We start from the raw sequence: 12920 nt of genomic DNA, 5'->3' as shown, positions 1-12920 counted from the left end.
GTTGTCAACAGATACCTAATTTGGATGATTTGAATTCCTTTTGTTTAAAATATAATGAATTACATTTGCAGTTCAAAAAAGGTAAAAGACCACATTTCCTGGAATTGGTATTTTAATTTCCACTCAAGTGGAACACATTTATACTAGTTTGGAGAGGATGAGCTCTTTCCCTTTGGTTGGTGGTTTGGTTCCCTTTGGTAAGTAAAGAATAACATGTTCTTGCCTGAGGTATTTTTCATAATTCCGCTGTCAAGGGGGCACACTGTACAGACAAGGACATGGTGAAAACAGTATCACATTCAATTATATAAAAGACAATGTGACAATAAGTGTTTTAATGGAATGACATCATCACATGGTGCTGCACTCAAGAGATTTTGAAAAAATCAATGTTGTATTTTTTATTCATATGTTTTCAGGCATTCAGCTCATAATCACCAGTTGGAGGAAGTGAATCTGGCTGTATTTAATATCAGATTATTTTTAAGTGTTTTCACTTCTTTTTTTGTTCAACTCGTGGTTTCAAACTGTTTTACATCCGTATAGAAATGAAAAAACAAAAACCCAATCAATTTACAAAATCTCATTTTCTTGCATAAAAATATAAGTTGTATTTACACTGATTATCTTCATAGTCTTACATTATTCATGCTGATGGATTATTTTCTATCCATCCATCCATTTTCTTCCGCTTATATTCCGCAATCAAATTTTCCTCAAACTTGACTTTATTAGGATGTGAATAATTACTGCAAATTATTATTATTATTATTTTGTTTTGTTTAGCTTTTAGTTTTCATATGTTACTTAACCAAACAGCACATGGCATCACTGAAATCTCCATATTGTATTGTATATAGTATTTTTTAATCTCTTCAAAAAACCCTCAAGACCATTTAAAACAACACAATCCTTAAAGTCCCCGCTAAGACAATTTTTAACTCAGAGTTGGTCGTTTATAAAAAGGTTAAACAATCGGAATTCATTGATAAAATCTTATTCTCTTTTTTCAAACCTTTCATCAAGGTTACCTGACAGTTATGGGCCTATTTCTCTTTTATACTAAATGACTGCATGGTGTTGCCAAACCTCTTGCGCACCAGTTAACTTTATAGAGTTCTACTTTTTCTGCTTGTTGTCCGAGTCTGTGGAGCTTCCCTCGTCTTAGGCTTGGAATGTTGTTTGTGTCACTACGCCTCTCACTGGCGAATCGATCGACAAAGTTCTGCTCGACTAGGCGTCCTTGCGAGGATCCGCTGGGCGTCAAACGTCAGGCCTGTACAATCGAAAGCCGGTTGTTAAAAAAAAAAAAAGTGAGAGCGAGAGACCCAAAACTTTTAGAGAAACTCGTAACGCTATCGTGAAAGAGATATATAATTTTAAAGGGCTTCAGACAGATTCACCAAAGACTTTACGGATATGTGAACCACCTAAGGACTTGGTGGGATCGAGTTGAGCTTCCGTGAGGAAAAGATTTGGTTGAAGACAGTAAGTTTTCCTCCGAGTCATCTGACCGCCGAGCGGAAACAATAGCAGAGAGCGACAACCCAGCCTCCGAGCTCCTACCTTATCTCATACATGGAGACAGCAGAGAGGATATTTTCTTACTTTGTTGCTAATATGTTTCTTGGCATTTTCTTCGACATAATTTTGTCATATGAAAGACGTTGAACATGTACTTCAACATTATTTAAACGGCTTTTGGTGAAATGTGTAGCCAGACAGAAATATCTGGAAAGCGTCTATGTAATTCTTGTTTTGCTCTGCGTGGCATTAACGTTATACTGTGTCCTCTGACAGTTGTAAAAGCTACGTAATTGTAAACAATGAATGTTTGAAATCAGACCAAAGGGGGAGCTCAGAGAAGACATCTTTTTTTTTAATTGAACGAAATATATATATATATATATATATATATATATATATATATATACATATATATATATATATATACATATACATATATATATATATATATATATATATATATATATATATACGCAGACAATATTGTCTTAGAATACTATGAAAACAAAATATTACCTGACTTTTTAAAAGATAAACGTGTAAGTAGGTATTTATTTTACCTCTCTCCTGGGTTCTAATCTCTAAGGAAACAAACCAATATTTGATTTCAATTTGAAGCAGTTCACAGCATGAGACTGAGTCAAAGTCAGAATCCCAATATCAAAGTGAGTGCAGTTGTGTGATTATAAATGTCCCTCAGATCTCCGTCAACTTTGAATAAACTGCACTGTTGTTTCCAGCTTTGGATGGTGTCTGGATTGCTCTCTTTGATCCCGCTCAGCTTCGTCTTCAAAACGTTTCAGCCTTGGTGGAGCTTAATCAAGAAGACAACTTTTTCTGTTCCAGAAATGTCTAGACATGGGAGCATTAGTCATGGCTCTCAATTTATTCGCACTTGCTCTCCTTCACATCCACAGTGAGCATCCAGCAGAGAGACAAGAGGGTGTAAGAGGCGATCACCATGGCAACACAGTTCACTATTGATGACGCCTTCGTATTGGAAGGAGATGAGGAGGAAGCCATCTCTGACGCAGAGACGGAGGCTTGGAAGGGTCGAGACAAAGACAGAGAAGGAGGAGAGATCACATTTGGTCCTCTAAGTTTCTCCAAACCTCAGACTCACCCTCCACCTGCGGCCGCCGGCTCCCCTGAACACAGTAACCTGAAGTATCAGGTAGTTCTACTGCATGTGGTACATGTCTGTCCATTTTTCCCGAATGACACTACAAATCCTTTATCATCTATTGTTCATGTTAGAATCTGGAAAATGAAGACGCCTTGGGCAATGGCAACTCCTCTTTTAATAACTTCTTCAAAATCAGGTGGGTGATATAGGTGGGACGTTTGGATCTGATCTTCCTTTCCCTGCTTCTGTGTGTGTGTGTGTGTGTGTGTGTGTGTGTGTGTGTTTTGTTTGAAAGTGACATCTCTCTCTGCTCCGTACACAGTGACCCTGCCACTCTGTCCTACTGCAGCTCTCAGTGGTCCTTTAGCACCTTGAGTTCTGTCACACAGCTTTCAGCACATTGCTGCGGGTAAGTTCTAACATCTCTCTCTCGCTCACACATACACACACACACACACACACTCAAAAACAGAGTTATTTAAAAAATAATAACATGTTGCTCAGGTGGATTTCTCATCCATTGGTGAAGAAAAACAGAAGGGTGGTTCTTGCTTCCTTCCTTCTCCTTATCACTGGAGTCGGTGAGTCAGAAGTGGAGATTAATTTACTAATTGAATGTCAAATAACTGCATTTTACCCTTTTTTTTTCATGCTTCATCCTATTAACCCATTAGTTTCAGCTTTCTCTAGTTTAGCGATACAGGAATTTAATTAGCTTTTTTATCTGATAAAATTTATGACATAAATTAAAGCAATACTTCAACCAAAAAGTTGATCTTTCCTATCAGGTACAGATGGCATCAGTAGGTGTCTTAAACACTCAAAGATGCCCCCCATGCTACATAATTACTGCTTGGTGACACCAGTAGTCAGAAAACAGCAGGCACGTCATCTGCCTGAAAGTAATGGAGATCAACTACTTCCAACTTCTAAACCGTACAAAACATCCCTTCACAAACTCTCAGGTGCATCATCTGCCTAATCCAGCCTCTTGCTTATTTCTCTGCAGTCGGTTTTCATTTTAATTCAAGATCAACTAAAATGAGCATTTCAAGAATAGTGTGGCATTGAAGTCCTTCTCGCTCATCTGAAGTCAAACTTGAAGTGTTCTCTTTGGATTATTTTAGCTCAGTTCTAAGTGTTTGTGGATAATTGACGACACAGCCACATAAAGAACATTTAGATCACACCGGACAATGTTTTTGAGAGTTGACAACCGTTTTGCTGTGGTTCGTAGTGGGCCCTCACTAACTTGAAGCTAATGATGCTCCTGTCCTCACATTGATCATTTGTGTTTTTAACTGTTGCTTGCTGGAGTTACGAATGTAGAAATTCTTTATGCATTCTGGCTATTCTCGGTTCTGCTGATTCACAGTTGTATTGTTTCTTTCTAGCTCTCATTTTCACTGGTTTTGTCATACAGCTGAATCCAATTGCAGGTAAGGAAAGAGACGTGTTTTAAAAGAAGAATTTGTTGTTTCATGATTAAAGTTTGTACATGTCTACAACACACTTCAGTCATGCAACTAAGAGCTGAATTCTCCACATCACAAACTGATTATTCCTCATGCTGAGCCATGATCATATTATGGTTATGGGTTTGAGAAAATAGAATGGCTGTGTTTTGTTCAGACTATTGTCAGGTTGGTATTGATAATTATGGAAACAAAGCTATGCAAACCTAATATAAAAGCACAATAGAGGGATGTTTGAGACGATACAGCATCGGAAAATTAGTTAAAGACATAGAAATGTCATAAAATAAATTAACAAATCAGGAATGATATAATTCCTAAAAAAAAAAACAACTGGGGAAAAAAAACCCAATATCAAAACAGCGTGATGATATAGCACTGTTTGGATGGGAGTCTATAAAGTGTGGCAAGAATTCGTTGTTCAAATATTCAACAGTAGCTCTTGTGACACTCACACGCACTCACACGCACGGTGTGTAGTGAAGAAGCCACAGTCTGTCAAGGCCGCACTCCCTTAATGCCGTCTAGCTGTATCTCCAGACCTGCTGCTTGTCTTTCCTGGTAGTCTATAGTTTTGCTATTTTGACAGACGTTTTTCAACGATCTTTTCATTGAGGAAGTTCATTTCACTTCAGAAGGTGACTGGGTTGAAGAGTCGGAAATAGGCATAATAGCTTTTTTAATGTCACTCTGACTGCCAACGTCGTTGTGTTCAGGTGTTTCGAGTGCCATTTTCTTTGTTCCTGGATTTCTTCTCTTCATCCCTGGAGGTAAGTTGATTGTGCTTTTTGAACAAGTTTTTACACACCAGTAAAAACATTTGAATATTTGACAAATAAGATATACATTTGTACGGTTCTTTCAGTGTATCATGTGATTTACATCAGCTGTGCGGTTCGTGGAAGAAGAGGCTTCAAGTTGTTCTACCTGCCTTATTTTGAAAAATAACATTTCATTGAAGTTTTCACTCCATTTTTTTTTATATCTTCAAATGAATTCTATTTTGTTGCTTGTAAGAAAAAAACCTTTTGTCACCTTATTGTTTTTTTCTTGTCATTGTAATGACCACTACTAATTCAACCACTCAGAGCCTCCGCTGTCCCCACTACATGAACTGACCTGCAGTATGTGTCCTCACATGAGGATGTAGGTGTTGCCTGTGTTTTCAATGTGTGAATAATGACTGTGAAATGACAATAAAACTATTGTATATTTTAATTTGTGGAAGTTTGTATTTGAAACTGGGGCAAAGTGAGAGAGGAGTTCTGAGAGGCGCAGTCTATTAAAAGGTTTGTGTTTAAGAAGTAAAAAGCTTCATACAAAGGGAAAACACGCTTCAGTGGACTTTAAAAAATCCTTGTAATGAACATCACAACACAGATTATCTTGCTTTTACCACAGCTGCTTGCCAAGATGTAAAAGGCAGTGCATTCATTTCAGTTCTATTTTCTTCATGGGCTAAAAGCAGTAATGGTATTGATGTAAATGGGTTTTAGGCTGTTCCATTATGTTTTCATGGTGTGTACCCCCACCATCAGCATGCAAGTACATTAACACACTGGCTAAAGCAGTGAGTGGACCTGTGTAGTGTTCCACGCTTGGTTAAACACCTTCATGAAAGCTCGAGGACCAGCGGCTCATGTCTGATGAGGCTGTAGAATGGGGGGGGGGGGGGGGGGGGGCAGTAGTACTTATAAAGTAATCAATATCAAGAGTAGCGTATATGTGTGCAACCCTTACACATAAACAGTATATCAACTATGTATTTCACTAAATAGTGAAATAGAAGTGCACATCTGTCACAAGAGGAACTGTTACTAGGGTGGAAGGTGTTCCCTACAGAGGTCTGTGGACCAACCTGAATGCTGAGACATTTTTCTGGAAAGGTTACTGTCGCATTATCATTATATTTGGTATGATGACAGTTGCAACACTACCTTCTGAAAAATCTAAAAATTACAAGTGAAAGTCAATAAGCCTAAGCTGCAAGAGGAAAAAATATATTTCAATGAATATATAAGTCCTAGTGAAGTATACTAACGTCAATCTGAGTATTTTGTATTTCTTGGGTGTATTTAAGGGGACGAAAATAAGTTTTGCCCATCCCAAACTCAGACGGTAACGCCGCCTGCCTGTAGAGAGCGCTGTTGAAAGTAAAATTGCTTTCAATGAAACGAAGTGCCTGAGAAACCATAAAGGAATTAATATCTCAACTCGACCTTTTCAGATAAAATATACATGTCTTTTGTAAGCATCTACCAAAAGCACACATAACTGACAGCCAGCAAATGAGGACAGGATATAACTTGACCGTTAGCGGCGATAACGCTCTGCTTGGTTGGAAGCTGACCCCCCCCCCCCCCCCCCCAAAAAAAAAAAAACGAAGAAGAAATAATAGTCGCAGTAGTAGGGTAGTAGTCGTAGAAGAAGGAGAAGAAGAAGAAGAAGACGGTTCTCGGCAAATATCGTCATCTGCCGCTAACTGAGACTCGGGCAAGGATGGAGGAAGAGGCACGCAAGCTTCTCGAAGAAGGAATAAGTAAAAAATTGGTCAGCCCCGGTAAAGGAGCGCTATCGACTTTCCCCAATGGAACAAAGGTAAATCGACACTTTTAGCGAAGAAGCGAGTCGAGTTTGATGCTCTGAATCTGCTGGAGAAAGACGACAGAGAGCGTTAGCTAATGCTATCCACTTTATCTGCCTTACATGTCAGCTAACACAATTTATTGTAACCGTCAAGTGTTTCGTACACCGAATTTCTGTGGGTGACGGAATGGGCCTTGTTGCATTTTGGTTATCGAACGGTTGAAAGTTTATCTTTGTGAGCAGGAGACAATTTCGCCTTTATGTTCATTTTTTCATTTGATCAAAAGACAGGGGCGGGACAGGATGGCATGTGTTTATGACTGTTGATTGGTCGGTTCACCACGCCCATCAATTTTCTCTGGCTGTGATTGGTCAGAACTAGATGTACCACGCAAATTTTCTCCGGGCCTGTCATAATGGCTAATGTTGTTACCATATTCGTTCCAGGGATAACGACATAACCTGCCACAGCGCTATCAATGCTCTGTGTTTTAACAGCTCCTTAGAAGAGTAGTATTTGAGTTTAACAGCTCCATCCTGATTGTCTTCCTAGGTAGTCTTCCACTACCGGACCAGCCTGTGTGATGGCACAGTCCTGGATGATTCCAGGACCATGGCAGGCACCAGCAAACCCATGGAGCTCATCCTGGGCAAGAAGTTCAAACTGGCTGTGTGGGAGAGAGTGATCATCACCATGAGACAAGGAGAAATAGCAGAATTTACTTGTGACACAAAGGTAAGTGCGTTAGTTTTAAGAATGTGAAAGACGTGGAGGTGTGTCTGTTTTCTAACTCGCTCTCTCTGCCTGTGTCATCACTTCTCAGCACACAGCACTGTACCCGCTGGTGTCCCAGTCCCTGAGGAACATCAGTGTCGGTAAAGACCCCCTGGAAGGCCAGAGACATTGCTGTGGCATCGCCCAGATCCACTCGCACCACTCGCTGGGGCACAAGGACCTGGACCACCTTCAGGCTAATCCACAGCCTCTTGCCTTCACCATCGAACTGCTTGAGGTAGGCAGGTGAAGTTATTTGAGTTAAAGGCGGTTGTGATGTATCGCGTAGTATTTCCTGTGACATTTTTCTAGGCTCGTGATGATATCGATATCTTTTTCAGTTCCAAGACCAAAACAGTGTGCTTGACATTATCCAAGCAACCCAACAATAACCTCAATAAATAGTAATAAATAAATAGTTTTCTTAGTCATGAAAGTGTAACAAGGCCATGAGGAACTGTGTTTTGAGCTCCAGTCTTTGTCTGCTCAGGTTCTGCCTCCAGGATCGTTCCAGCTGGATGTGTGGGCAATGACTGATGAGGAGAAACTTGCGCTAGTGCCTCAGATTCATGAGGAGGGCAACATGCTCTTCAAACAGGGCCAGATAAAGGAGGCCACAGAAAAATACTACAATGGCATTGCCTGCCTCAAAAATCTACAGATGAAGGTTATTTGTGCTTCCTTACAATCTGAGATTTCTTCTTTGAGCCTGTTTATTATTACCCTGAATCTACATACAATGCAACGCAGTTTTTTCTGAACTTCTCCCTGTATTTTTTAATCTCTCCTGCTCAGGAGCATCCGGGAGATGAAGCCTGGATTAAGCTTGATCACATGATCACACCACTGCTCCTAAACTACTGCCAGTGCAAGTTACTCCAGGGCCAGTACTACGAGGTCATCGAACACTGCTCGTCCTTGACCTTCAAGTATGAGGGTAAGGAGCCGCTAGTAAGAACCAAGAGATTTCAGCTCCTGTTTCAGATGTCTATTCTTTGATGAGTAGCAGAAGTTTATATGAGATGGGTGGAAAGACAGATATACACTCAGATCACTTACAACCTGAATTATTTTTTAAATAACTGCTTAGGTTGAACAGAAAAATGCTTCCTGTTCATTTTACCCTTCAAGGTCCTCAGTGGAAATCAAACAAAATGCGCATCCTCAAAAAGGTTTCTTTAGTAAATTCCCTGATGCTAAAACAACCATAAAAAGATATGAAATACTCTTCATCAACACAGATTTAGGCTTCCAGTGGATGATAAAACAGCCAAGTATAGAACAAGCAGTTATTTACTTTCCCTGCAATCTCCATCCTCGTGGATTTGGTGACACCTTCAGATTCAGGTTCACTTCATTGTCATTGTAACTAGTACAACAAAAGGGTAAGGTGCAGAGAGGATATATCAATATCAAAACAAAATTAGAGCAATATAAAAACAAAGTGATGAGCAATGTGCAATATACAGGTTTATGAAGTCTAGGGAAGGCCTGCACCTGTAGGGTTGATAGCAGTAACAGCACGTCAAGTTGAAGGGGCGCCATTCGATTTATCGGGTCTTTGTAATTGATTTTGGACTCCTGCAGCGCGGCTACACATCCCTGACCACAGAGAAAGCTTTATAGATCTTTAGGGCACTGCGACTCTCGCTGTCTCTCTTCCTGGTGTTTTCCGCGAAAACAGTGTGTGTAATTTATAGGGCTAGAAACGATTAGTCGACATTGTCGACAAAAATCGATAATGAATGACAATGAATTCCATCGTCGACTATTGTGGCCGGACGCGTTTTTCCAACAGAGTGAGGCATCTCACTTGATTATAATCTCTGCCGAGAGTCGCTCATGGGCAATAGCGACTCTGTCTCTGAGCGGTAACATACAGAAATGGCGGCGTCAACATCAGGTACGCGCACCAAAACTTCTTAAGTTTGGGAAAATTTTAGCCTGGATACGGCGGATAAAAAGACTACTTGCAAAGTTTGCAAAGCAGACCTTGTGTGTCATGGCGGTACCTCAGTGATGCAGGAGCATTTAAAGAGAAAGCACGTCGGGCAGTTGAACGAAACGGAGTCTGACTCGCCTCGGTGAGATTCAAGTAACATTCAAGCCAATACGATTTCTATGACATTCATAGTACATTTTATAAGCGAATCTTCGCTATAAAAGAGACCCTGAGTGTTATGCCAGACTGTGCCTGACGAACGTATTTTAAATTAAATGCATGCACACTGTGCCTCATTGGTTTTAGACAGGACATTTTTATTTAATTTTTGTACAAATCCACAGAATGTTCAATAAAAGATGTATTTTTCATCGTACCCATCTTTCTTGTGTTAATTATCATTTGCCACATAATTAAATCAACTTCATGCTAAATTTAAGAAGAAAAAAAATTATCCGATTAATCGACTAATCGTTTCAATATATTATATAAAATATTAAAATAGTCGTTAGTTGCAGCCCTAGTAATTTACCACTCCCCTTTGCCCTCCTCCGTGGATGCTTCCCGCTGCACCCACGCCGCTGTTATGGTCCCCATTCCGAGGACTTCTGTAGGGCTGGCGAACACCGACTAACACACCCTCCTCATTTCGCCTATGCAGGAGTTCAGCGTAATTGGACGTTATTTGCAACCACTTCATCAGATTAGTGACATGACATAAACACGGCTCAGACACTGATAAAAGCAACTTACCGTTTCAACACAACCAAGTCAGAAAGGAACAGCGCTTTCCTTTAGCTTCAGGCTAGCCGCTGGTTCAGCTTCGTACTGGCGCAGGTTATGAAAACAGTCTGTGTGAAGTGCCATGAACAAACATGGAGCTGTTTTTCTTCTACTGGCCTGGTAAAAGCAAGTCACAACAACATTATTTACCTGGAGCTTATCTTTTCAGGAAAGCGAAACAATCACAAAAATAGGAGAAAAAAAAACATTTGCTGGGAGCCATTGAAGCTATGAAGTTAGCCAGGACACTTTGACATCTCAGGGAAAACACTTGAAAATAGAAGCTGGTAACACAGTGTGCACAGCCAGCTGAAACAGCCTGCACAGCCAGCTGAAACAGCCTGCACAGCTTCCTTTTAGAATGCATGCAGCTCATTATGTGATGCTTTGGCATCGTTTAACATGAGTATCGGACTTTGTAGTTAGATTTAAGGGCAGAAAAGGAAAAAAAGCACATTCTTGCAGCAGCAAAATGAACACTTGTCATTTATTACAAGCTTTTGCAATAACAAATGTATTGCTCTACCTTTTATGAGCAACTTTGATCTGACTGTCCGCTGGAACAGCGTGGATCAGCTGGGCACTGTGACTGACGGTGTTCTGTCACTGCTCCTCCTCCCATCACTCCCTGCAACGCTGTGAACTGATCCGCTGTCAGAAATGCTTGAACTTACCCTGGTGTTGTTGGCAGGTAGCACTCCAGTGCAGTCTTAATGACAGTTTAGCTCCAGAAACTCTCTGTACCTCTAGAGGACCAGTAGCATTAGGAGATGAGAAGAAATTACCTGCACAGACTAAAGTGATGTCCTAAAAATCCTTGTATAGTAGTTTAAAATGTAATTTTAACCATACCTAAACTTGCTTGCTTGTCTATGTGGTGTGTTCACTCTGATCATCATACAAGTTAGATTGTCCTCCGTGGTCTCACTCCTGATATGCACAGACAAGGGTGATGAGCGTAACGTGTAAAGTTGCCCCGTGATAACTGAGCTCTTCCCCCTCCTTTATAGACAACGTGAAGGCCTTCTATAAGCGAGCTAAGGCCCACGCTGCAGTGTGGAACGAGGCAGAAGCTCGAGCAGATTTCGCCAAGGTGCTGGAGCTGGATCCCTCACTGGGACCATCTGTAGCCAAGGAGCTGCGAGCCATGGAGGAGAGAATCCGCACCAAGGAGAAGGAGGAGAAGGGTCGTTACAAAGGCCTCTTCAACACACCGCCAGCAACTGCCACCACAGTCAGTCCAGATTGAGTTGTTGTTGTTGTTTTTTTTTGTTTTTTTATTGCACTCCACCAGGATCTTAAATATTTATGCCCTACTGTAGTATAACTTGTTAGTATCTTACTGGTTCTCTCTCCTGACAGGGATGAAAACCTCAGTGGGTTGAAACAAGAAGATGCCTGTGAATTTCAAGGAGGAGGAGAAGCCCTAGGACACTGCTGGTGTTTAGTTTTATCCATGCACCCAAGCCAAACACTTTTTTTAGGCCACCCTGTCCTCCATGGTACACACAGAGACATTCTCCGTACTGGTCATACACACACAAAATGTACTGATATTTAACAAGGTGCAATTTGTATTTCTGCCTTATTGCTTTATACATTCGCTCCAACTGTACAGTCAGTCTTTGACCAGGGTGTGCTGACATCTGCTTAAAGCCAAAAACAGCGAACCTCAGGTCTGTACCAGCCCTGCTAATCTACTCTCACCATTCAGACTTCTTACTTAGCCTGTTGAGATTCAGAAAATGGCACATGCTCCTCTGTCATAATGGGCTTCCGCAAGCATGTTACCCTTAGCAACAGCTCTTATCGGATTTTCTTTAGGTTTGTTTTTTTTTTTTCATGAATAAATGACCAAATGTGGCACAAATTAATTAAGCCTAATCTTTATTTAGGAATCTCACTGCTCTTTTTTTCCACACAAGTAAACACACACAGAAATTGTCGAGGTTAGGGGCCTTGCTCAAGGGCACCCCAGTGACACACTGAGGGAGACAAAAGTGCCGCTGCTCCCCAATCAAGTGACCCTGCTGTCACGCGCTTGCTTCTCTAGGCTACCACTGCCTAGCTTATGTATGTTCTTGCTTTTTTTTTTTTATCTATATACATATATGTTCAGAGCAAATATGACAATACTCCAATCTCTAATCGTACGCCAAAAGGAGCCATTACATAGATAAGACAAAGGTTATTTTTTGTAGAAAGTCCCAGAGTACTTCTTTGTACCAGCAGTCATTATCTCATCGATGGGACTGGCAATGCGACAATCTTTAAATAACACACTCGGCTGTGTTATGTACTTCATTTATATACACATACATGTATGTATAAGACTAGTTATGTTCTTTTTGTGAAGATTTATTCAGCATAGCGCTCAGTGTCTCCTTCGTGTCCTATGTGAGAAACACTTTCGTATGTGAAGCAGTGGCCCAGTGTCCCCGGGCTGCGTTTGTGTAACTGAAATAAATGTGTCTGTCCTTGCTTTTGTGTCTTCTTCTTTTCTCACTTACCTACAGGCAGATAAAAGTAAAAAAAAAACAAAAAAAAAAACAGGTCATGGGTACTCTCTTTAATTGTTTACCATTCCCTAATTGTGTTACCAAGAAACCGATTTCCAGAAGCACAAGCTGAATGAACATCAGTGTTGGCTGGACTGAATGCAGTGGTGTAATCAATACTGATCATCGGTCTCGCTCAGCTGAGTGC

At 40.6% G+C, this 12920-nt stretch overlaps 2 protein-coding genes across 3 annotated transcripts; both read left to right on the top strand.

Moving 5' to 3' along the window:
- The first annotated feature begins 3 nt into the window (after positions 1 to 3).
- tmem134 (transmembrane protein 134) lies at positions 4 to 5346 on the top strand. 2 transcript variants are annotated; one of them, XM_086211535.1, is made up of 8 exons: positions 4 to 197; positions 2445 to 2701; positions 2785 to 2849; positions 2976 to 3062; positions 3158 to 3234; positions 4048 to 4092; positions 4845 to 4898; positions 4994 to 5346. In XM_086211535.1, the coding sequence occupies exons 2-8, from the start codon at positions 2489 to 2491 to the stop codon at positions 5074 to 5076; spliced, it is 624 nt and encodes a 207-aa protein (XP_086067661.1). In that variant the 5' UTR covers positions 4 to 197; positions 2445 to 2488; the 3' UTR covers positions 5077 to 5346. The 2 variants fall into 2 exon arrangements, with proteins under 2 accessions (XP_086067661.1, XP_086067660.1); XM_086211534.1 differs by lacking the exon at positions 4 to 197 and adding an exon at positions 1245 to 1488 and having other exon boundaries at positions 4994 to 5343.
- Positions 5347 to 6508: 1162 nt separating this feature from the next.
- On the top strand, positions 6509 to 12695 carry aip (aryl hydrocarbon receptor interacting protein). Its single transcript, XM_086211532.1, has 7 exons — positions 6509 to 6726; positions 7268 to 7450; positions 7539 to 7727; positions 7980 to 8156; positions 8285 to 8426; positions 11225 to 11448; positions 11577 to 12695. Exons 1-7 carry the CDS (start codon positions 6628 to 6630, stop codon positions 11580 to 11582), a joined length of 1020 nt encoding a protein of 339 aa, XP_086067658.1. The 5' UTR covers positions 6509 to 6627; the 3' UTR covers positions 11583 to 12695.
- The last annotated feature ends 225 nt before the right edge of the window (positions 12696 to 12920 follow it).

Source organism: Aulostomus chinensis, chromosome 8, assembly GCF_037954235.1.
Source record: "Aulostomus chinensis isolate RoL2024-O1b breed Wild chromosome 8, RoL_Achi_v1.0, whole genome shotgun sequence".
In the NCBI taxonomy this organism is placed as follows: domain Eukaryota; kingdom Metazoa; phylum Chordata; class Actinopteri; order Syngnathiformes; family Aulostomidae; genus Aulostomus; species Aulostomus chinensis.
This window is presented reverse-complemented; position numbering and strand designations above follow the sequence as displayed.